General features: G+C 41.3%; 1 protein-coding gene across 1 annotated transcript; it reads right to left on the bottom strand.

Annotated features, from left to right (window-relative positions):
- Positions 1–13,827: 13,827 nt before the first annotated feature.
- LOC139324471 (vomeronasal type-2 receptor 26-like) lies at positions 13,828–25,836 on the bottom strand. Its single transcript, XM_070954183.1, has 7 exons — positions 25,619–25,836; positions 24,533–24,824; positions 23,799–23,864; positions 21,981–22,841; positions 19,598–19,822; positions 15,413–15,539; positions 13,828–14,738 (listed from the first exon to the last, which is right to left on the bottom strand). The coding sequence occupies exons 1-7, from the start codon at positions 25,834–25,836 to the stop codon at positions 13,828–13,830; spliced, it is 2,700 nt and encodes an 899-aa protein (XP_070810284.1).
- Between the last annotated feature and the right edge of the window lie 253 nt (positions 25,837–26,089).

Here is a 26,089-nt window from a genome sequence, read left to right on the forward strand (position 1 = left end):
CTGGCATGAAGAACAGGGTGGCGATGGTGGCAATGGCACTTCTTCAGGCCTCTTTTTTCATGTGTAGTTTTCAGTAGTTTTTGGCGCAAGAAGCCTGCAGCTGCTGCCTCTTTTTTGGCTGAGAAGCCTTGAGCCACCACTGCTGGCTTGGTTCCAGCTGGCAAAGAGGCTTCTTGTGCCAAAAGAGGCAGTGGCTGCAGGCTTCTTGCTCCAAAAACTACTGAAATCTACAGGCCAAAAAAAAAAAAAGCCTGTAGAAGAAGTCCTGTTGCCACCATTGCCACCCTGTTCTTCTTGCCGGCCATGCATGCACACCCCATTGCCTGCCAGTGTGTGTGCGTGGCCACACCCCATTGCCAGACCCAGCCAGGAGAATGGCCTGCTGCACCAGAGGGACAGCAATGCAGCCGGACTGTGGTGTCCTTTTAAGGTACTTTGAAGCAATGGGGAGGGGGACTATAAAGGGACAGGCTGCAGGAGTGCCTTTTCTGCCATTTCTGTGGGCGTGGCTTGGTGGGCTTAGTGGACATGGCCAATTCAATGTTACTCTCAGCAAGGTGTCCTCCCACCAAGCCAGACCCACCAAGCCATGCCCACAGAACCGGTAGTAGAAAAATTTGAATCCCACCACTGAGCCAGGACCTATTGAAGGTGCGTGTTTAGAGTTTGGCTCTTGGACTTGCAGTGAAAGTCCAAGAGCCTTGGACTTTTGGGGGAAAGTTGGAGCAATAAAGGGGAGCTAAGCCTTCATTCCAGCTATTCTTCTTCCATGCCCAGGCCCGGGTCATCACAATAAATGACTTAACTGAAGTCTCTCTGATTATTAAACTTATTTGAATGGCTGTATTTTCTAAGATGATCTCTTTCACCCTTACTTTTGTTACATTATTCTCTTGTTTAAGACATATCCAAACAATTATTTATGGATCTACTAGGTTGTCCTGATAGCTATTCTTAATATTCTTTAACGAACTAAAAAGCTGTTTATGGAATCAAGGGTCAAGTATTGATATAATTTTTGAAAGTTTAGATGATTATTTCTCCAATAATAGTGGTCTAATCACCTGTTTCATTAATGATGCCTTTTTCAGTGAGTGATGGGAGAAAGTCTTCAGCACAATATACATGTTAAGCTTCTCAGTGCTGATATGGTTTCTCCCATTGCATTTTCATTGCAGTAACAATAAATAAAGAACAGGAACAAAGATTTCTGTACAATTAAAAGTAAACAATATCTCTTTCCAATTAAATATATTAATTATAAATGAACTGGAAGACATTCTCTTCTTTTTTTATTATGAATAGTATAGCACCAGATATTGTTTCAGGATTTAAATTAGATATAGCTGCATAGAACTGTGGCCTAGAAAATTTTTGTTTGTTTTCATTTATTTCAGTAATGCAATTTAAAAGGTGAAACTAATATATGAGATACACTCATTACATGCAAAGCGAGATAATTCAAGCCTTGATTTGTCATACTTTTGATGATTATGGCTTACAGCTCATGAAAACCCCAAATTCACAGTCTCAGAAAATTAGAATATTGTGAAAAGGTTCAATATTCTAGGCTCAAAATGTCCCACTCTAATCACCTAAATTAAGCCATAACACCTGCAAAAGGTTCCTGAGCCTTTAAATGGTCTCTCAGTCTGGTTCAGTAGGAATCACAATCATGGGAAAGACTGCTGACCTGACAATTGTGCAGAAAACCCTCATTGACACCCTCCATAACGAGTGAAAGTCTCAAAAGGTAATTGCAAAAGAAGTTGGATGTTCCCAAAGTGCTGTATCAAAGCACATTAATAGAAAGTTATGTGGAAGGGAAAAGTGTGGAAGAAAAAGGTGCACAAGCAGCAGGGATGACCGCAGCCTGGAGAGGATTGTCAGGAAAAGGCCATTCAAAAGTGTTGGAGACTTTCACAAGGAGTGGACTGAGGCTGGAGTCAGTGCATCAAGAGCTACCACACACAGACAGATCCTGGTCATGGGCTTCAAATGTCGTATTCCCTTGTCAAGCCACTCCTGAACAACAAACAATGTTAGAAGTGTCTTACCTGGGCTAAAGAAAAAAAGAACTGGTCTGTTGCTCAGTGGTCCAAAGCCCTCTTTTCTGATGAGAGCAACTTTTGCATCTCATTTGGAAACCAAGGACCCAGAGTCTGGAGGAAGAATGGAGAGGCACACACTGCAAGATGCTTGAAGTCCAGTGTGAAGTTTCCACAGTCTGTGTTGATTTGGGGAGCCATGTCATCTGCTGGTGTTGGTCCACTGTGCTTCATTAAGTCCAGGGTCAATGCAGCCATCTACCAGGAGATTTTGGAGCACTTCAGGCTTCCTTCCGCAGACGAGCTTTATGGGGATGTTGCCTTCATTTTCCAGCAGGACTTGGCACCTGCCCACACTGCCAAAAGTACCAAAACCTGGTTCAATGACATGGGATTACTGTGCTTGATTGGCCAGCAAACTCGCCTCACCTGAACCCCATAGAGAATCTATGGGGCATTGCCAAGAGAAAGATGAGAGACATGAGACCGATCAATGCAGAAGAGCTGAAGGCCGCTATTGAAGCATCCTGGTCTTCCATAACTTTTTATATCCACCCCGAATCAGCCCAGTGATGCCCTCGACGTGATGTCCCGATGCCTGGAGGTGGTGTGGCTCTGGATGGGGAGGAACAGGCTCCAACTCAACCCTGCCAAGACGGAGTGGCTGTGGTGTTTTGTCCCCGTCTCACACACGCACCCCCACAGATAGGCAACAATTAAAGAACTCAGCCGACAACAGTTTATCTGGTATCAGAATTGGCAGCAACCCAGTGGCTGGCTGCCAGGTATTCTTTACTCACGAGGGGGGAGTTTCTCCCTTCATCCAGGAACAAAGCCAATACACAATAATCAACAAAGTCCAGTAAATACAAAGAAGGTCGTCCGATATTTTGCTTGTCACAGAGCTGAACTGGCCACCACACCCTTTTTTATACCCTGTGAGGTGTGGTCCAGTGACTCAGCCTAATCACTGGCACGCCCCTTCTTCTGCTGCACGCGCTTATCTCTGCGATGCTGCCGAGGGTCCAGCCAAGACCCATCTCCCTCATTACTGTCCACCTGTGGCTGCGTGGACATGCTTGGCCCCGGGCCTATCTCTTGACCTTCGGCGGACACCGAAGGCATTGCCAGAGAGGAGGGTCCTGGAGAGGGAGGCCTTGCCAACTCCTCTCCTTCATTCTCAGAGTCCTCTCCTGCCGATAACACAGGCTCAGGTAACGGAGCCACAACATGTGGGTACCAGCATCTCGGTTCCAAGGAAATATTCCATTTTAGGCTTAGTGCAACTTAGGCGTCCTCCTGGATGCATGGTTGACCTTAGAAGACCATGTCACGGTCTTTTGGGGAATCTGGGGGCATTTGCCCAGATTCGTCTGGTGCACCAGTTGTGCCCCTACCTGGACCGAGATGCCTTATGCATGGTCACCCATGCACTCATCACCTCCCAGATCGACTATTGCAATGCTCTCTACATGGGACTGCCCTTGAAAACCACTCGGCGGCTTCAGCTGGTGCAGAATGCGGCCGCGTGGGTAGTGATGGGAGTGTCCTGATGCTCCCATGTCACACCCCTCCTGCATGACCTGCATGGGCTACCGGTTGCCCTCCGGGTGAGGTTCAAGGTGTTGGTGATTACCTATAGAGCCCTACATGGCTTAGGCCCAGGGTATCTGGTGGATCACCTGTGGCCAGCAGCAGCTCCCCATCACCTGGTGCGCTCACACATAGAGGGCCTACTTGGGGTTCCGTCAGCCAAGCAATGTCGGCTGATGGCCCCTAGAGAGCGAGCCTCCTCTGTAGGCGCACCTACCCTCTGGAATCAGCTCCCCTTGGAGCTCCGGGTGGCCCCCGACCTTCGCTCTTTCCGCTGTGACCTTAAAACATGGTTGTTTTGCCAGGCTGGCCTGAGCTGAAGGGGTTTTAATGGGAATTTTAGATTCTTTTATTGTTTGAATTTTAATTTGGACTTGTTGTTGCTTATTGCTGTGAGCTGCCCTGAGTCCTTGTGGAGAAAGGGCGGCATATAAGTCCGATAAATAAAATAAATAAATAAATAACACCTCAGCAGTGCCACAGGCTGATAGCATCCATGCCATGCGGCATTGAGGCAGTAATTGATGCAAAAGGGGCCCAAACCAAGTACTGAGTACATATGCATGCTTATACTTTTCAGAGGTCTGATATTGTTCTATGTACAATCCTTGTTTTATTGATTTCATGTAATATTCTAATTTTCTGAGATTTCATGAGCTGTAAGCCATAATTATCAAAATTATGACAAATCAAGGCTTGAACTATCTCACTCTGCATGTAATGAGTCTATCTCATATATTAGATTCACCTTTTAAGTTGCATTACTGAAATAAATGAACTTTTGCACGATATTCTAATTTTTCGAGTTTCACCTGTATATTAGTCTGTTGTTTTGCTTTTTAAAAATTCTTTCTTGTTCAGATCAGGTCTCAGCAGAATGATGTACAATTTGGGAGAAAAGATGCAAAGCAGTAATCCAGCACTGGAAGCTATAATGGAGAAGATTTCCACAGCAACCATATATTTTCCCTTTGAACTCAGGTATGCTGGAACAAAGGACAACCAAACACTGCAGAAGACCAACATGCTGAAGGTGATAAACTTGGCTTCATTAAAAGCATCAGGCAATTTCCTTGCTAGGAAGGCCAGTGTGAAGCTGACAATGGCAAGGGAGCCCATATAACCCAAGACACAGTAGAACATGAAGGCTCAGGGGAGGGGCAGGGGGTGGCGGTTGTCATTAGAGAAGGTCTTGGTTCGAGGGAGGCCACTGTTCATCAGACGGCCGGATGTGAGTCCCTCCTTGTGAAGTGGGGTCATGGGGTGCAGATGGGCTTGCTTGTCACGTACCTGGCTCCCTGCCACATGGCGGTGTCCCTGCCCGAGCTGCTCAACGTTATAGCCGCTGTGGCAGTTGACACCCCCAGGCTTATGGTCATGGGGGATTTTAACCTGCCATCTGCTGGTGAGCCATCTGAGGTGGCTTGGGAGTTCATGGCTTCCATGACGGCCATGGACCTGTCCCAGTTAGTTCATGGCCCTACTCACACCGGGGGAAACACACTGGACCTAGTTTTTGTCTCTAGTCAGTGGTTGAGTGATCTTGAGATAGTGATTGAGCCCTTGTCATGGTGGATCACTCCCTCATTCACTTTGACCTTCAAACTGCCACATCCCGCCACAGGGAGGCAGAACCGATGAGGTGGTTCCGCCCCAGGCGCCTGATGGATCTGGATAGGTTCCAGATGGAGCTTGGGCCATTTCCTGAAGCTCTGGCTCACGGCTCGACTGAGGACCTGGTGGCTGCCTGGGATAGGGCGGCCGCTGGAGCTTTGGATTGGGTCGTGCCTTTGCAGCCTCTGACCCGGCGCCAGTCTCGCCTGGCTCCTTGGTTCACCGAGGAGCTGAGGGAAATGAAGCGCTGGAAAAGATGCCTGGAGAGCGGTTGGAGGGACAGCCGTTCTGAATCTGACCAAACACTGGTAAGGTCTCATATTAAGACCTACCTGGTGGCGATAAAAGTGGCAAAGTATAATTATTCCGCCGCTCTTATTGCATCATCAGACAACCGCCTGGCCGCCCTGTTTAGGGTGACCCGCTCCCTGCTCCACCAGGAAGCACGGGAGGACCCCTTGGAGGGTAGAGCCGAGGACTTTGCTCAGTATCTGTATGACAAAATCGCTCAGATTCGGGAACACCTGGACTCTGACTGGGTAGATTCGGGGGGAGGATGGTGGCAGGTCTTGAGAGTATTATCTGGGAGGAGTTTGATTCTGTGACTCCCGAAGACGTGGACGTGGGCAGACTGAGCGCGGCCACATGTTTATTGGACCCGTGTCCCTCCTGGCTGGTGCTGGCCTCTCGGGAGGTTACACGAGGCTGGCTCCAGAGGATTATAAATGCTTCTTTGAGTGAGGGTGCCTTCCCCGCCACCTTGAAAGAGGTGGTGGTGAGGCCTCTCCTCAAGAAGCCTTCCCTGGACCCAGCCGTGCTGGCAAATTATCGTCCAGTCTCCAACCTTCGCTTCGTTGCGAAAGTTGTTGAGAGTGTGTGTTAAGGATATTGTTGTTGTGTTACCAACCAGCAGAGTAAATGCACAAGGAAACGTTGCTGAGAGCAATGAATATGAGATATGCAAACTGGTTTATCAAAAGCTTACTTTATAGTAGAAAAACAGTCTCATAGTCTTTAAACAAATTCCAAGTCTTTGCCAGTTAAATCAGTCCAGTAGTTACAGATATCTTCTTACCAAACAAACATTAGTTGGTTAGAATAACAAACTCACTCTGGTTCACAAACCACGATGGTAGCAGATTCCATCAAACGATGATTAGCAGATAACAACTCCTCTCAATGGTAGCTTATCATAGCAGCTTCATCATCAAACTGAATATGTTACAATACCTTGCTTAAATACTCTTACAACCAGTCATTACCTAATTACAGCATGACTCAGCATTACAATGAATACCTTTAAAGTAACATATTACATTTACAGATCAAAGTAACAGTACACATATATTGCCTGGACAACTGTTAGGCTCAAACCATATCCTAACATGCTCCCCTTTGGACAGGTCAATATATGTGCAGTTTAGATTCTTAATCCATAGCTTTCACAACACGTTTTATGTTTGATAGCTCCTTGCGCTTTGGTAAAATTATCAGCAATATTGTCTTCTGACATACAATATTCCAACTTAACCATGTTGCTTTGGATACACTGACGAACATTCAGATACCTAATGTCGGTATACTTACATCTAGTTTTAACTGCTAAATTTGTTGCCATTTTAATAGCAGCTTGATTGTCCTCATGTATTACAATTGGATAATCCATCTTTAAACCAATATCCATCATTAATTGTTTGTAATAAATCAGATCTGTACAAACTAGTGACAAACATGAGAATTCTGCCTCCATAGTAGAAAGACTAATATGTTTTTGACGAATTGATTTCCAGCCAATCAAACAATTGTCTAACATGATAGCTATACCCGATGTGGACTTTCTGGTGGTCACATCATTAGCAAAACTGGCATCAGCATATGCACTTAATACTAAATAATTGTTAGGTTCTAGATACAATGCATAATGCATCGTCATTTTCAGATATCTTAATATACGCTTTGCAGCCTGCCAATGCCTATCAGTTGTCTCTGCATTATATCTCGCTAATTGGTTTACTCCAAATGAAATATTGGGTCTTGACCAATTGCTTATATAAGATAGACTACCTATAAGAGACTGGTAGATCTCCTTACTAAATTTAGGACTTTGGATTTCTCCTTGTTGAAAATCCTGTGCTATAGGTGTTTTAGCTGGTCTACATAGCTCCATGCCATAACGTTTCAACATTTGGCTTATTTTGCTAGATTGAGATATTTTATAACCTCTAGCTGTTTGATTGATATCTAAACCCAAATAATGCCTAATATTTCCTAAATTTCTGATTTTAAATTTGGTTTGTAATTGTTTAATAATATCTATGGCTTCCTCGTCAGTTTTGGTTATTATGGCTATATCATCTGTAAACAATAACAAAAATGATACTACACCATTATTTTCTCTTTTAAAGAGACACTTATCCGCTACACCTTCATGAAAACCGATCTTATTTAGCTCTTTAACTATACATTGGTTCCACTCAAACCTTGATTGTCTCAAACTATAAAGGCTTTTATTTAACTTCCAACAATCAGTGTGGTTTTGTGTTTCAACTCCTAAAGGCTTCCTCATATAGATGGTGTGTCTCAATGGAGCATGCAAGTATGCTGTCTCTACATCTATATGGTTAATACTATATTTATTTTTAGCCGCCCACACTAGCATTGTTCGTAAAGTACTAGCACATAAACTAGGAGCAAAAACCTCATTAAAATCATTTTCGGTCTGAGAAAAACCTTGAGCTACAAGGCGAGCTTTATGGGTTACTGTCCCATCTATGCTTCTCTTAATTTTATAAACCCATCTACAACCTATTAATTTTTCACCAGAAATCACTGTGGCAATTTCACAGTTTTGTAAATACCTAACTTGGTTAAATAATTAATTTCCTTACTCATTGCCTCCTTCCAAGCATTCTGCTTCTTTTCAGGATAAAGCCTGATATCTTCATAACTTGAAGGTTCTATGATAACCTGGCAAACTACGGTTGCTTTATAACGATCAGGTGGATGCCTTTCCCTAGTAGATATCCTAGGTAATACAGGACTTACAGCAGATGATTCATCTGACTCCTCCCCTAAAACTGCATCCTCTAAACCTACTTCCTGTTCTTCCTCCTTTATAGAGGATTCTACATTATCTAAATCCTCAGGAACATCATCAGGAATATGATGCTTTATACTAACAATATTATTATCATGTCTATAATCTGCACACTCTAGTTTATCCCATCCTACGTGCTCTAGAAATTTAGCACTTGCACTACAGTAAACACTAGTAGTTCCCTGTGTCCAAAATCTAAAAGATCTATGATTTGATTCATAGCCAACAAAAAACATTTTTCTGGCTCTCTGTTGATCCTTTCTCCTTAAACTAGATGGAATATGTACCCAAGCTGGGGCTCCAAATGTGTGTAAGTAACTAAGATTTGGTTTCCTCCCATGCCATAAGGTGAATGGTATTTCACCTGTAGAGGAATGAACCACGTTGTTTAACACATGGTTAGCACACATAACAGCCTCACCCCATAAATTTTCAGGCAAACCAGAATCTGCCAACATAGTTCTAGTTATGGCTTGTAATGTTTGGCCTCTTCTTTCGATATACAAATTGTGCTGTGCTCTGTACGGAGCAGACCGTTTATGCTGGATCCCTGCATCCTGCAAAAACTTTTCCAATCTTTGGTTGGTAAATTCTGTACCATTATCAGTCACTAAGCATTTAACCTTAAATTTCTGTTTCCTTTCCACAAAAGGTAGCCAGCAGTGTACACCAGTGGGACTGATGGATAAACTCCCACCAAAGGTAACACTTTGGTGTTACCTTCCCACCAAAGGTGGCCCCTATTTTTCTACTTGCATTTTTTACATGCTTTCAAACTGCTAGGTTGGCAGAAGCTGGGAGAAGTATGGGGTGCTCACCTATTACGCAGCACTAGGGATTCAAACTGCTGAACTTTCGATTGACAAGCTCAGTGTCTAAGTCACTGAGCCACTGCGTCCCCTTTTCACAGCATATATAATTGCCATCATCAGCTTATTTATTGTATTTCCCCCAAATATTAGATGATATCTCCTGGAGGGGTCACATAAATTTAAAAGAATGAGAGCGAAAAGGACCAATTCCTGGCATAAATCAGTGGCCCCCTCTTACCTCCCACTACAACAGACAAGAATAATATACTGCAGTAGGAGAAAAACCACCATTAGAAAGTTCTAATTCTAGACACGGTCCAAGAAGATACCATGGTTGATGGTATCAATAGGTTTAAAAGGAGGAAAAATGGGGCATTAGACCCATTCAAGTCCTGATATAGGTTATCCAGAATAATGACCAAAGCTAACTCAGTGTGATACCTGAGCTGACAACTGGCTGAAAAGAATTTATATAACCAGCTTCTTCAGGGCACTATCATGGACTCAACAAGTTTTCCCAAAAAGGAAAAGATAGAAACTGACTGGCAGTTATCTGACTGCAGAATCCAGAAATAGCTTTTTCAGATGCGGAGACACCACAGGTTCTTTCAGAGATGTAGCTAGATCCTTCCTTCTACAGAAGCCTTCTACAACCTCATGGGTCCAGATAGTCATTTTTCCACTGGCTCCTTGCAGAAGTTAAGACAAAGATCCAAACTATATGTGGTAGAGGAAAATCTAAAAAGAGTCTTATCCACTTAGTCAGAGATTATAGACGAAATAAGTCTCAAATAATATGGCATGAGAGTTTCAATTGCTGCTCAAGTTTTGAGGAGTGAAGATTTTTGGCTCATGTTATCAGTGATTTTCAGTGAACTAAACCTCCTCCCAAAGAGCCTTCTAGAACCCATAAAATTCATTAGGCACCTGGGGCAGATTATTTGAATTGGCTCTGCTACCCTACAGATAGTTTTCAACCACAAATGGATCAGGGCAACAGAGTTGTGGAAATTCCCATCATTCACAAATCACACACCTGCTCTGAGACACATACAAGGTTTAAGCATATAGCTGAAGAAGCTTTTTGGATGAGAAGCAAAACTTCTTCAGAGAAAAACCAGAAAGTCCAATTGCATCTTGAAAAAGCACCTTGGGGATTGGTTTGCTTTGTATGCATGCTTTTTCTATTTTAAAATTGATCTAATAATAAACCTTTGCAAGTTGACACCTTTGTTTATTTGTGTGCTTATTGTTTCTGGATCCAAAAGAATCAATTGCCTGTGCCTAAACACTTCCTGACAATTGGCAAAACACAGGCAGCTAAAAAAAGTACTAAGACATCAAAGATCAAAATTCTTAAGACCAACTCTTTTAGAAAAATTGAAATTGATCTGGCTATTAGAAAGAAAATAAAAAGAAAGAAGAAATACTATAGAGCAGGAGTTTCAAACTCACATCATCACAGTGGCATCACGTGACGTATAGGGGCTATTTTTCCCTTTGCTAAACCGGGCATGGGTGTGGTCAGTGTGTGACGCATCCAGTCTGTGGGCCAGAATTTGACAGCCCTGCGATAGAGCAATTGCCCCAATTTACATCGTCAGGGTAGTGATTTAAGAGCTGACCAGCAATGGTGCCCTGATGTAATGATGGGAATGAGTCAGCAAGGTTTTTAGCTGTTATCCCTTTAAGAGCCTATATAATAAGAAGAGGCCCTGTTAGGGTGTCTCTCTCTCGCCCTGTGTTTTTCCTTGCTGTAATTGCTGATTGTTTGACCTCTGCCTATAGTATATATTCTTTTGTAGATAAAACCACTATTTATTACAAACCTCTGTTTGCTGTTATTGCTCCTGAGTTATCTCATTTAGTAAAGCTGTGCGCACTGTGACATACATTATTGGAGACATATTGATGTACTTCTCTGTTCCATTTCATTTTGTTTCATTTCATTCTTACTTTATTTTTTCTATTTTAAAAGTACAATCTGTCTCCTAACCTTTTATGGCTCGAAAGATTGGCATGTGGGATCAAACTGTAGGCATAGATTTTATTTTCAATTTTTGGGCTTGTTTTTAGCACTCCAATCCTAGTAGTTTCTAAAGTTATTACTTTTGGTATCAAAAACATATCTACTGCATATTCAACATATTTGGCTGTGTTCTGATTGGGTGGAGGTGTGTTCTGATTGGTTAGGGGCTTGGCTGTGCTCTGATTGGATGGGGGGTTGGTTGTGCTCTGATTGGCTGGGGGTATGTTCTGTTTGGGTGGGGGCTTGGTTGTGCTCAGCTTAGTCTGAGTTGCAGGGGGATTTGAGCTGGTGAGCTGCGTTGTTGTTGTTTGGCTTCGTGTTTGTGGCCGTGCGAGCTCTTCATGGTGGGTGTCAGTCTGCTTCATGTATGGATTGGAGGGGTTTAAAGTGGCTAATGATGCAGCTGCGGTCTGGCTTCTGGTCCTTGGTCGTGGCTCATTATCAGTGTGGGTTTGAGTCTGCTTTCTGCGTGGATGTGTGGTGGTGACATCCTGTGTGGCTCTCGTGAGTGTGGGTCTGGTGTCATTCGTCGTGTTAGGGACTCGTTTGTCAATAAGGGCAGGTTTCCAAATGGCTGGTAGGCGGGAGGTATCGTCTCGTTTGTTCATGCTGTGTGGGCGTTTTTCTATCTCGATGGCTTCTCTGATTATTCTGTTGTTAAAGTGTTCAGTTTTGGTGATAGTTCTGGTCTTTTTAAAGTCAATGTCATGTCCTGTGGCTTTAAGGTGTTGGACCAGGGAAGAAGTTGGTTCCTCTTTTCTGACTGAGTTCTTGTGTTCTTCTATGCGTGCACTTATTCGTCTGTTGGTTTGTCCGATGTATGTGGTGGGGCAGGCGGTGCATGGGATTTCATATACTCCTTGATTTTCTAACTCAATTTTGTCTTTGGGGTTCCTTAGGATGGTGGATATTTTTCGGTTTGTGCAGAATGCTGTCTTGATGTTATGTTTGTGGAGGATTTTGCTTATTCTGTCTGTGGTGCCTTTTATGTATGGGAGGAGTGCTTTGCCGTTTTCTTGTTCTCTGTCTTGGATTTTAGTGGGGGTTTCTTTTTGGATTAGGTTGGTGATCTTATTTCTTTGGAATCCATTGGATGTTAATACGTTAGTGAGAGTGTGTAGTTCGGTTTTTAGGTGTTGTTCGTCAGCTAAGCGTTTTGTTCTGGAAATGAATGTCTTGGCTACAGAGTTGATCTGGCAGGGTGGTGGTGTGAGAGTGCGTGAAGATAGCGGTTTGTGTGTGTTTTCTTCTGGTAGATAGTGTGTCCTAGGGAGCCATTGGATTTTCTGTAGACTAAGACATCCAGGAAGGGAAGTTGGTTGTTCGCTTCTGTTTCCATGGTGAACTGTATTTTGGGGTGTAGGCTGTTGAGGTGTGTGAGGAAGTTGTCCAGTTTTTCTTTCCCATGTGGCCAGATTATGAAGGTGTCATCCACATATCTGAGCCAGAGTATATATATATATTCCTTTTAATTCATAGGTATAAATGTGTGATATTTTTGCAATCAGGGTTTTTTCCTATGTTGAAAAAAGATGTTAAATGACCATGGTGGTTAGATTAGATTAGAGATTTCATCCCACCATGGCCATTTAACATCTTTTTCAACATAGGAAAAAAACTCTGATTGCAAAAATATTATATATATATATATATATATATATATATATATATATATATATATATATATATATATATATATATGTGTGTGTGTGTGTGTGTGTGTGTGTGTGTGTGTGTGTGTGTGTGTGTGTGTGCACGCACGCGCACGCAATACTTTTCTAGTCAGGGTTTTTCCTACATAAATCAAGATGTTTGTATTGCCATAGTTGGGTGACATCTCAAATCACCACTTTCATGCTTTATCAGACATTTTGTGTTGTCTGCTGTGAGACTTAAGAGAGACTGGGATAGATCTATTTCGGCCCTTATAAGGCCTCTTCAGCCAGCCACACCCTTATTTTATGACTCCTCCCTGTAAAGGGAGGAGTCATAGATCTATCCCAGACATATCCCTATGTCTGATAAAGCCTGAAAGTGGTGATTTGAGATGTCACCCAACTATGGCAATACAAACATCTTGATTTATGTAGGAAAAACCCTGACTAGAAATAATTGCACATATAATCCTACGAATAAAAGAACAAAATAAATATTTGACCTTTACAGGGAGGAGTCATAAAATAAGGGTGTGGCTGGCTGAAGAGGCCTTATAAGGCCGAAATAGATTTATCCCAGTCTCCCTTAAGTCTCACAGCAGACAACACAAAATGTCTGATAAAGCCTGAAAGTGGTGATTTGAGATGTCACCCAACTATGGCAATACAAATATCTTGATTTATGTAGGAAAAACCCTGACTAGAAAAATATTGCACATATAATCCTACGAATAAAAGAACAATATATATATCAAAAAGTAGTAAAATATCTGAAAAGCTTTCTAAAGTTTATATTCAATTGAACACAATTAAAGTAATTGTACAAGAATTGCCATATATTTTTTTCTTATAACTCATAAGAAAATAATTCTGGAGAATTCCTAAGAGATTACCTCTTGATAAGTGATATTAAATTATGTCATTGAATATTTCTGCTTTCCCAAAGGTAACATAACCTATTGCTTCTCTTTATGCTATTTTATGCAATTCTGTTATTTTGTCTTCTTAGCTGATCTTTGTTGTTCATATCAGGCCTCAAAACTATGATATAACATTTGGGAAAAAATATGCAAATCAGTAATCCAGCACTGGAAGCTATAATGGAGAAGATTTCTACAGCAACCGTATATTTTCCCTTTGAACTCAGGTATGCTGGAACAAAGGACAACCAAACACTGCAGAAGACCAACATGCTGAAGGTTATAAATTTGGCTTCATTAAAGGCATCGGGCAATTTCCTTGCTAGGAAAGCCACCGTGAAACTAACTAAAGCAAGGAAGCCCAAAAGGCCCAAGACACAGTAGAAAAAGGAGTTTGAGCCCTCGTTACACACCAGAATTATTTCTTGCTCCATTGAATTCATGTCAGCATCTGGGAATGGGGGACAGCTTGTCAGCCATGTAGCACAAATAATTTCTTGAATAAATGAGCAGCCTAACACTATGAACATGGCTAATTTTTTCCCCATCCATTTGGTCATCATGGACCCTGGTTTAGTGGCTATGAAAGCTAGAACCACAATGAAGGTTTTCGACAAAATACAAGAAATGGCCACTGAGAAGATGATGCCAAAGGCAGTTTGGCGAAAAACACATGTCACTTTGTTGGGTTGCCCAATGAATAGAAAAACACAAAGAAATGATAACAAAAGAACCATAAGGAGAGTGTATGTGAGATCCCTGTTGTTGGCTTTGACAATGGGAGTGTCCTGATGCTTAATAAAGATCCAGAAGACACCAACTGTAACCAAAGAAAAGAAAAGAGCTGAACTGGTGAAAATGGTTCCCAAGGTTTCTTCATACTTCAAGAATGTTATAACTTTGGGGAGACATATATCTTGCTTGTCACTAGGGTACTGATCTTCTGCACACTGAAAACAGTCATCCAAGTCTAGAAAATAAAATAGTACTCTATAAATTACATAAAAATAATCAGAATTCAATAATACAATGTTCAAAAAAAGCTTTTAATATCTGAAAATCAAATGCATTCGTATAGTTGCCATAACTTCAGCATTGCAAAAGTATTTGTTCAGGGATGTACTACAGGGATAGGATCCTACCAGTTTAACAACTGATTTGCTGAGTGCATGCTTTGCATGCATTCTCTCACTGCTCTCTCATGCACACCAGACGTGCGCTATGCGCGCATGCGCAGTTTGGAAAAAACATACCTTCCTCATTGCTGCCAGCAAGGAAAACAGCTGAGGCACGACAATCCACTCTGTCGCACCGATCAGCTGGGCTTTGGAAACGGAAATATAGGTGAGTATAATGCAGGGACAGGCAGGCGGGCCCACTTCAAAATTGGAGCAAACTGGTTCGCTCATGGCTGATAGTCGGAGCTAACGGTTTACCAAACTGGTAAAATCCCACCACTGATGTACTACTTGTAATAAAAATCTTGGCAATTTATTTGTTTGTATCCATGTTCAATTTGCTATGTGGACTACTTAATCTTCTGCACAATTTTCTAAACATTCTTCAGGCACAGAATGTTCTTCTTTACTCACAGATTGAATTAAATATATTTTAAGTGAAAAAAAAAAAGAAATTATATCTTACCCTCCTGGTTGGAGATTTTGCCTTGTGGACATTTATGACAATTATAGCAACAAAATGGCTTCCCTTCTATCTTGCTCTTACTGTAACCTAAATGGCACTTCCCATTACACAGAGAAAGTGGCTGGACCTGCTCATAAAAGATAAAATAGAATGATTTGCTTTGGAGAAGTTTGTATCTGGTACCAATATATTAAAAAGGTAAACATTCCCCTCACACATATGTGCTAGTCGTTCCTGACTCTCATCTCTGTTTCAAAGCCGAAGAGCCAGCACTGTCTGAAGACGTCTCCATGGTCATGTGGCTGGCATGACTAAGTGCCAAGAGAAGACCTGGTGGCTGCCTGGGATAGTGCGGCTGCCAGGGCCTTGGACCGCATCATGCCTTTGCGGCCTCTGACCCGATGCCGACCTCAATTAGCACCTTGGTTCTCCGAGGAGCTGAGAGAGATAAACAATCGGAAAAGATGCCTAGAGAGCATTTGGAGAACTAGTCAATCTGATTCTGACCAAACACTGGTGAGGGCGTATATCAAGACCTACCTAGTGGCGATAAAAGCGGCAAAATCTAACTATTTTTCCGCTCTTATCGCATCTGCAGAGAATTGCCCAGCCGCTCTGTTTAGGGTGACCCACTCCCTTCTTCAGGGGGAAGTGCGGGAAGATCCCTTGCAGGGTCGAGCTGAGGATTTTGTACAATTCCTGCATGATAAAGTCGCTCAGATTCGGGAAGGCCTGGACTCCAACTGGGTGAGTCCAGGGGAGGAGACCGGGGCAGGTCTTGAGAATGTTATCTGGGAAGGGTTTGATCCTGTGACTCCCGAGGATGTGGACAGGATTCTGGGCAGGATTAGTGCTGCCACATGTTTATTGGACCCGTGTCCCTCCTGGTTGGTACTGGCCTCCTGGGAGGTTACACGAGGCTGGCTCCAGGAGATTATAAATGCTTCTTTGAGTGAGGGTGCCTTTCCCGCCGCCTTGAAAGAGGCGGTGGTGAGGCCCTTCCTCAAGAAGCCATCGCTGGACCTGGCTATTTTAGCTAATTATTGTCTGGTCTCCAACCTTCGCTTTGTGGCGAAGGTTGTTGAGAGTGTGGTGGCACAACAACTTCCCTGGTACCTGGATGAAGCTACTTATTTGGACCCATACCAGTCGGGCTTCAGGCAGGGTACAGCACGGAAACGGCATTGGTCGTGTTGGTGGATGATCTCTGGAGGGCTCGGGACAGGGGTTGCTCCTCTGTCCTGGTCCTATTAGATCTCTCAGTGGCTTTTGATACATCAACCATGGTATCATGCTGCAGCGGTTGAGGGGGTTGGGAATAGGAGGCACCATGCTACAGTGGTTCTCCTCCTTCCTCTCTGACCGCTTGCAGTTTGTGTTGACAGGGGGGCAGAGGTCGACCTCAAGACACTTCGATTGGGGGGTACCACAAGGATCTGTCCTTTCGCCCCTTCTGTTCAACATTTATGTGAAGCTGCTGGGTGAGATCATCCGTGGTTTTGGGGTGAGAGTCCATCAGTACACTGATGACACTCAGCTGTACATCTCCACCCCAGACTACCCCAACGATGCCCTTGATGTGATGTCCTGCTGCCTGGAGGCCGTGCGGGTCTGGATGGGGAGAAATAGGCTCAGACTCAACCCTTCCAAGACCGAGTGGCTGTGGCTTCCGGCGCCCCGATATAGACAGCTGGCGCCATCGCTGACTATTGGGGGCGAATCTCTGCCCTCCACAGAGAGGGCTCGCAATCTGGGCGTCCTCCTGGATGCATGGCTGTCTTTAGAAGAGCATATGATGGCCGTGGCCAGGGGGGCTTTTTATCAGGTTCGCCTGATCCGCCAGTTGCGACCCTTTCTGGATCGGGACGCCTTGCGCACAGTCACTCATGCCCTTGTCACCTCCCGGCTGGACTACTGCAATGCTCTCTACATGGGGCTCCCCTTGAAGAGCACTCAGAGGCTCCAACTGGTCCAGAATGCAGCCTCATGAGTAGTTATGGGCACGACCTGTTGTGCCCATGTAACATCTCTCCTGCGCAAGCTGCACTGGGTTCCAGTGGTCTTCCGGGTGCTATTCAAGGTGTTGGTTACCACCTTTAAAGTGCTCCATGGCTTAGGGCCTGGGTACCTCTGAGACCAACTTCTGCCTCCAGTAGCGTCCCAGCGGCCAGTTTGCTCCCACAGAGAGGGGCTCCTCAGGGTGCCATTGGCCAAGTTATGTCGGCTGGCGACACCCATGGGGAGGGCCTTCTCTGTGGGTGCTCCTGCCCTTTGGAATGAACTGCCCCTGGAAATACATAAGATTTCTGATCTCCGTGTATTTCGCTGCACTCTTAAAACCCTACTGTTCCACCAGGCTTGGCTATCTTTGTGAATGATTTTAAATTGGGTGTTTTAATTAGGTTTTAATTCTGAGCCAAAATTATTTATTACTTTTAATTGGTTTTTAAATCGATGTATATATATTATGTTTTAATTGGCTGTACACCGCCCCGAGTACTTTGGGAGGAGGGCAGTATAGAAATTAAATTATAAATAAAATAATAAAAAAATATCTTTTATTTCTGAATATTTTAATAAAATGTAAAAAAGATGTTGAGACTCTAGAAAGAGTGCAGAGAAAAGCAACAAAGATGATTAGGTGACTGGAGGCTAAAACATATGATGAATGGTTGCAGGAACTGGGTATGTCTAGTTTAATGAAAAGAAGGACTAGGAGTGACATGATAGCAGTGTTCCAATATCTCAGGGACTGCCACAAAGAAGAAGGAGTCAAGCTATTCTCCAAAGCACCTGAGGGTAGATCAAGAAGCAATGGGTGAAAACTAATCAAGAAGAGAAGCAACTTAGAACTAAGGAGAAATTTCCTGACAGTTAGAACAATTAATCAGGAACAAGGAATAACTTGCCTCTAGAAGTTGTGAATGCTCCAACACTGGACATTTTTAAGAAGATGTTGGACCATTTGTCTGAAGTGGTGTAGGGTTTCCTGCCTGAGCAGGGGGTTGGACTAGAAGACCTCCAAGGTCCCTTCCAACTCTGTTATTATGTGAATCTCAACAATAAACTCAGACCTTTAATGCAAAATAATATATATATTTGTAACTGTGGTAAAAATCTAAAGTCACTTCTTTACATATTTTTCTTTTTTTTTTCCTATTTCTTTTTACATTTTTTTTAACTTTTTCACGTCACATTAGTCTTTTGCTTTTCTTCAATCCTATCTTTATATTATTTCATCTTTCATTCTGAATATTTTAATAAAAATCATATAGGTTTTAAAAATAATAATTCTAATTTCCATTGATGTCTTTGAGAGGTTACTCCTTTTTCTATTCAGTGCAAACTGGCTGAAGTTTTTTTTCCTTCCTTCATTGGTATTTTCTGTGAAAATCCCTTTTTGGACAGTTAGTTCAGAGGTGGGATTCACTTACCTTCCCTACCAGTTTGCAAATGTGAGCATGTGGGTGCGTGAGTGCACTAGCTTCGCTCGCAAGCGCCACCTTCCACACATGCTCGGCCTTCTGCGCGTGCTCACAGCCTACAAAATGTGGCTAGATAGGACATCATTACATCATGGCAGGTGGGCGGGGCCTACCGCAGTTGGTGCTATCGATTCACCCAAACTGGACAGAACCAGCTGAATCCCACCACTGAGTTAGTTCCAATATAATATTTGGCAAACTTGTTTCAATAGGACAGAGCTTGCAATAGTGGAGCAACAGGCAGGAAAAAGAAAGAAAAAACAGAAATATTGATGAAGACTTGTAAAGGGGAGATGAGTGTTTTTGTCTCAAATGGTAGATAGATCAAAATATTAATCTCCCTCACCCAAAGATTACTTCATAAGAAGTCAGATTGGCCAACTGTTCATTGACACATCTTTCGTTTTGCATTTTGATGTGGCTTTCTTCATTTAAAATGTTTTAAATGAAGGGAAACCTTTCATTTTGAGATCTGAGTCAACAAAACTATGTTGTTTCCTGATATCTCTAATACCCCTCTTGACACATTTATTAATCCTAGTATATCCCCATTGGATCTCTAATGGAAATGATTAGGTATGCCAATATTCAGGGACAAGTGTAGCACTCTGTTTCTGAATGTCAACCTGGCTTCCAAGATAATTTTCAAAACATTGAAATGATGATTGAACATAGGCAACAAAAGATGAATCAAGGATACCTGATGAAAGTTATGTGGCCATACAATAACATCATCAATGGTTAGCATTTTCCCTTCGGAACCAATAGGGTCCGTCTTCCCAACTCTGATTCTCAGGAAAGACAGATTTGAAAAGGTGATCCAATTCATAATATCAAATCCAGTTTCTAACTCTCCATTTTGGTTGAAAGAAACTTTTTCCCCTGCACTGTTGTTAAATGAGACACTTCTCACAAAATGGTTGAGCTAAATTGGAAAAGAAGAAAAGTCAAAAATTATTTATCAGAATGAAGAATACTTGGAAATGTATAAATAACAAACTTTTCAAATGATTTATGTAGGACAGTTGGTGATATTATAGTGTCATTAATTAATACTTTCCATTCCCCAATAGACCTTTATCATGATTATTATGCAGCCAGAAAACAAAATATGGAATAAAACATTTAAAGGAAATACAAAGAAATAACAGAAAATAGATAATCAACATATTTTAATGACCCCATAATCCCTTGCAAGGTGCAGACTAGGCAATTGAATGGAGCTGAGTGATTACTGGCTGGATGCCCTTCCTGTCACCAATGCGGAGTTATATATAGCAGATATATTCTCATCATGCCCAGAGAGAGAATTATCTGCCTCTACCTAGGATCGAACTTACAGCATCCTGAATGTGAGGAGAGAGCTCCACCTCTAGGCCACCACACCACTCAACAGAAAATAGATAATAAAATGTATAAATTTCAATCTATTTTAAACAGGATAAAAATATCAAACAGAACAATTCTATGATGGTGAAGTGATAGAAATTGCAAAAATGGTAGTTCTAATTACAAAAAAAAATTCTAATTACAAAAATAAGATTTTCATATTAGCCTTTCAAAAGAAACTCAGTTCTGATTACTCAGCAAAGTGAACAGTTCTATTCTGTTGCTTCACAGCACATTATCTATTACTACTTTGTGATTCCTGCTTTTTCCATTTAAAAATAATCCCTAGAAAATAAGGGCCTATTAACTGACCATAGTTTAAAAACAATAGTAAAAAAAAATATCAAGGAGTCATAAGGGTTTCTTTTTGTCTCATGAACCTGTAACCAATAATCTTTCACTTTTGTGTGGACAGAATAGATGTTTCTATTCCCACATCTTTAAAGTAACCAAGACAATTTTTCCAAAGACAAAATCTGTGTGATGAAAGTCGTATCTGAGATGTTTTCACATAATTATTTTTTTAAATTAGCATGAAGTTGATATCTTTGCCTGGAGGATATGTTGTGTGAATTATATTTCTTCTTCTTCTTCTTCTTCTTCTTCTTCTTCTTCTTCTTCTTCTTCTTCTTCTTCTTCTTCTTCTTCTTCTTCTTCTTCTTCTTCTTCTTCTTCTTCTTCTCTCTCTTCTCCTCTCCTCCTCCTCCTCCTCCTCCCTCCTCCTCCTCCTCCTCCTCCTCCTCCTCCTCCTCCTCCTCCTCCTCCTCCTCCTTCTTCTTCTTCTTCTTCTTCTTCTTCTTCTTCTTCTTCTTCTTCTTCTTCCTCTTCTTCCCCCCCTCTCTCTGCATTTCTTCTTCTCCCCCCCCCTCTGCATTTCTCTGGGAAAGAGATTTGAGACAAATCATGTATTTACAAAGAGAAGCACAACCACTCTTCCCCCAGTGAGGAATACATAGATTTAACTTTAGACTACTCTGTAACTTTATACTACTTAATTCTCCTTTTCAGATGATGGAATGAAAAAAAATGGCACCATATGAACCCTTATGAGATTTAAGACTAATCTATAGGGTTCCTGGTCCCCTTCCAAATTCCATAATACTTGAGTCTGAATTTACCAGAGATAATATCAGTAGAGACCTGGCTGATGATACCTCTCATTCTACTGAAAGGTGGAAAAAGCAACATGATAATCAGGGGTGGGATTCAGCCTATTCGGACTGGTTCAGGTGAACCAATAGCTCTGACGATCAGCTGACAGTGAACTAGTTCACTCCAACGATCAGGTGGGCCCACCTTCCCACCCCTGTGCTATACTGACCTATATTTCCTTTGTTTGAAGCCCAGCTGATAGGTGCGGCAGAGCGAATTGCCATGCCTCAGATATTTTACTCGTCGGAGCTGCAGTAGAAGGTAAGTTTTAGAGCTGTTTTGAAATGCACTGAGCCTGTGCGGAACACGTGTTTGGCGCACGCTCAGCTAACTGGTTGTTACACTGGTTGAATCCCACCACTGATAATAATATATTGAAATTATATTTTAAAATTCTTATCGGATACAACAATGGAAGGAACAGCCATATAAGATTAAATTCTAAAAAAGAAAATTATATGTAGCATACTTTCACAACATGGCTCCCACCAACTATCACTACAGATATGGTGAACCCACCCTAGTGTAGGCTAGGACATTACCTTCCATAATGGTTGCTTCAGAAAGTTCAGTTTGGTTTCCTGGTCACCTGCTCTGTACTTTCTTACAGATGAATGGAAGTCATGCAAAGCATGTGCCACCACATGGGCTGCGTTATAGATGCTATAGCTGTGGCCAGTCATCTGCATTTCAAACACAGATGTAGGAAGGGTCTCCAGTTTCTCCTGTCCATTGCAGAGGACCTCATCTTCCTCTTCAACCCTGTTGATGTGGAATGAACATTCAAATGCATTTTTCCAGAAGACCCTGAAAAGGCCACCTTCTTTTTCCAAAGTAGGGTCTTTTGACTGAAGAAATTTCTGGAATCCTAAAATCTTCTCTGAATGAATTGCAAAGGATAAAGCGCCATGGAGAAAGACTAGGTCAATATTTCTTATAAAGGGAACTGATGTGAAATCCATTTGGGCTGTCATAATCCAGACTTTATCTTTGTTCCATAGTGGTACCTTCTCATCTTTCAACCTGTTGGAAAGTATTCGTAGAAGTATTATGTGATCAGTTTCACCATGAAGAACCACAACATTAACAGTGCTTCTCATAACTTCATAATATACTTTACTTCCTTCTTCCAGCGAGTCAACCAGACTATTGGAATAAGAACTTTTGGGAAATTTTTCAATAAAGGCAAAGCAGATGCCTCTCTTGGCAAACATGGGAACTACATTTTGCACAAACCTCTGCCCATTCTCATTATTTACAGTATATGCACCAATCCATGTCCATTTGAAATGAAGCAATAATTTGATTATACCCAGGTACTGATGTTCTGCACTTGGGAAAATCTGTTGGTAGAAAGCATTCTGATTTTTGACATCTGTTTCTGGAACAAACCCATATATGATCTAGAAATAATGAAGAAATAAAAAAAATATATATTTTCAGATAGAATGTTGATAGTGACTTTCACTATCTTTCAACCCTGTAGCTCCAAATTAAAAATTAAGTTGCAATTGATATTTCAAATTTTGAATCCATGAATTTGAATTCATGTTCGTATTGAGGAAGCCTTTGTGAACTAAAAAGATGCAGTATTTCCCCATGATCCTCTGAATGAATAGGCCTTGAAGAAATGGAATGAGTAGATATGTCATTTTAAAGCACATAAAGAGGGGATAACAGCTGCATTAGCAAAACTGATCTTTCTTACCAGTGATTGATCAGCTTTTCCAAGCATTTGCATGAGTTTACATCTCATGGAATTAAGACTTCCCATATCATATTAATGAAGCAGAATTTAGATAATTAGATAATTCCTATTGCAGGGATTTACTGTGCCATTATCTCAAAATAAGGTATTTGACAGAATCTTCTTTATTGTCATTTTCAGTTCTAGTTACTTTGATAGACTATGATTGAATATTGATGTCATCTTAGTGAGACAGAGGACAAAATATATGCAACATTTATAACTGCAGTAAGGAAGATTGAAAGCCACTTATATAAGGTTTTTTTAAAAAAAAAATGTTGTCTCTTTTCTCTCATTTCATTCCTGTTTACTTATCATTTTTGTATTACTTGATCTTTCGTCTTTAAATTTATATTGCTTTTAGTTTGCAAAAAAACTTTTTCATACAAAATAATTTTAAAAAATTAGGATAGCATATCAACATCTATTTTTACATACACATATAAAAAGAGGAGAGAAAGAAAGAGAGGGAGGGAGGGAGGGAAAAAGAGGGAGGGTAGGGAGATTCATTTATCACCAAAGCTCAATTTCTGATTCTAAAACTGTCTGGGAACAGTTCCAGCATTAAGTGTTAATAATTCAAATATATCCTGTCCAGATAAAAATGCAGTGCTGTGAAATCATCATCATCATCATCATCATCATCATCATCATCATCATCATCATCATCATCATCATCCTTAGAAAAAAATTGATAGGTAAACAAAAATGCCAAACCCAGTCTGAACATTTGGCTGACTGTGTAATGAACCATAATAATAACAAAAAGGATTCTGTCCATCTATTTGGCATCTCTTTTTAAGTTTGTATAAGACCATAAACCAAAACTAAAAGGGTCAGATCAAATCATTAATCTTCTACTCTTTACTTCAACATAAGGTAAAGGTAAAGATTCCCCTCGCATATATGCACTAGTCGTTCCCGACTCTAGGTGGCAGTGTTCCTCTCCATTTCAAAACCTAAGAGCCAGCGCTGTCCAAAGACATCTCTGTGGTCAAGTGGCCAGCATGACTAAATGCCAAAGATGCACAGAACACTGTTACCTTCCCACCAAAGGTGGTCCCTATTTTTCTACTTGCATTTTTTATGTGCTTTCAAACTGCTAGGTTGGCAGAAGCTGGGAGAAGTAACAGGAGCTCACCCCATTACACAGCACTAGGGATTCGAACCGCTGAACTGCCAACCTTTCGATCGACAAGCTCAGCATCTTAGCCACTGAACCACCATGTCCCTTCAACATACTTCAAAATGCTGCAGGACAAATATTTTACAGTTTCCAAAAGCCTTTATGCCAATCATAATATTTTTCATTCCTGTGTCACCTACTTCATAAACATTTTACAGTACCTGTGGCATCTTGTACAATGACAGAATTGTAGCCATATGCAGAGACACTTCAGAAGTTGGGCCTCCAATGACTGCTGTTGGCCTGTTTTGAATTTCACAATTGTAGTTAGGGATAAATCTGCTTTGTGTAGAAAAGAGTTCCAATGAGGCACGGAAAGTCCAACCTGGAGAGAAATACGAGTTATAGATATGGAAGCCTAGGGTATAATTGGGTAAAATATGGGGATTCTCATTGATCTCCTTGATTGCAAACTCTAAGGCTAGGATGTGTTGGTAGAGTGGAGTCATAAACCTGAAATGAAAATTATACACTATATCACAACCAATTCACTTCAAACTTTGATACATCTTATAATTGAGTTTAATGGAATATTTCACATACACGGATATGACAAAATATTGCTAAAAGTCATTATTATTTTTCTAGATCCAGAAGTCTAATACTCAAGGTCTTTCAAGAAATAATTTAAGATTACTCATGTAAACTTGATTTTGCAACCAATTTTTTTCCAGTGAATGCTTTCACGAGGACACTAATATTTTTCTCTGCACATTGGAGTAAGTTCCTCATAGATGGTCTTAAAAAAATGGCATTGAAGAGTATGGAGGAATGAGTTTAATATAAAATGCATGCAAAGTTTAGGAGTCTTTCATCAACTCTACCCTATTCAATATCCCAAATGCAAACATGAAAATATGCAACATTGACACTAGTGAAGGATCCACTTTTAAGATAATGGTATATACAGGGTTATGCCTATTAAAGTTTCTTTTGATGGAAAGTTAGATTTATGCCACTGTACATTTTTGTCTATTCCTTTTTTTAAGGGAAGAGAAATAGTGCACCATAGAAGACCATTTTAATTTCCTGTGTTTATATTTTTTTGCCATACATAATCAGACAACAATAATATTCTAGGTTGAGAATCTCTTATTTTCTCACATATCGGCTAAGCATTTCTTTTGTGTTTGTGATCATTCCCTGCCTCCTTCTCAAATGCACATTTCTATTTATGCAATTATTTAATTATGGCCAAAAGTGTGAAGTAATCAAATGTTTATGGCTTCTTAGTTTAAAGACCTTACACAATGTCTTCAAAGATTTTCTTGGAGGGACGTTCTGTGAAGTTGATCATTGCATAAAAGATGTAGATCTGAGAGAGAATGTCCACAACGATAAGATCTCCTGACTGATATTCCTTGTGAAGAAAAGGTAGAGGGTCACTGATGCTGCATTTAGCACTGGAAATCATGCAAACTGCTCGGGGCAAAAACATTAAAAGAAAGGCTACAAATACCACCATCTTGAGTGAAAACATTTTTTTTTCTGAAACCCAATTCACCTGTCCTGACATCGTCCTTCTTTAGATAGCATGGCTTGATTGCAACAGCTTCTTGGCCAGTAGTGTAGTTTTCACTGGGCAGGAAAAATAACTTATGAACCCATTCCTGAAGACCAGTCAGTATAGCACAGAAATATATAAAAAAGTGAATTTGTACTTGTACTGTACTGCCAGCTAAAGGAGCTCTCCTGGGAGAAGGAGGTGATAATTGCAG

The sequence above is a fragment of the Pituophis catenifer genome, unplaced genomic scaffold, assembly GCF_029215685.1.
Source record: "Pituophis catenifer annectens isolate HBS135680 unplaced genomic scaffold, rPitCat1.0.hap2 SCAF_15, whole genome shotgun sequence".
NCBI classification, from domain to species: domain Eukaryota; kingdom Metazoa; phylum Chordata; class Lepidosauria; order Squamata; family Colubridae; genus Pituophis; species Pituophis catenifer.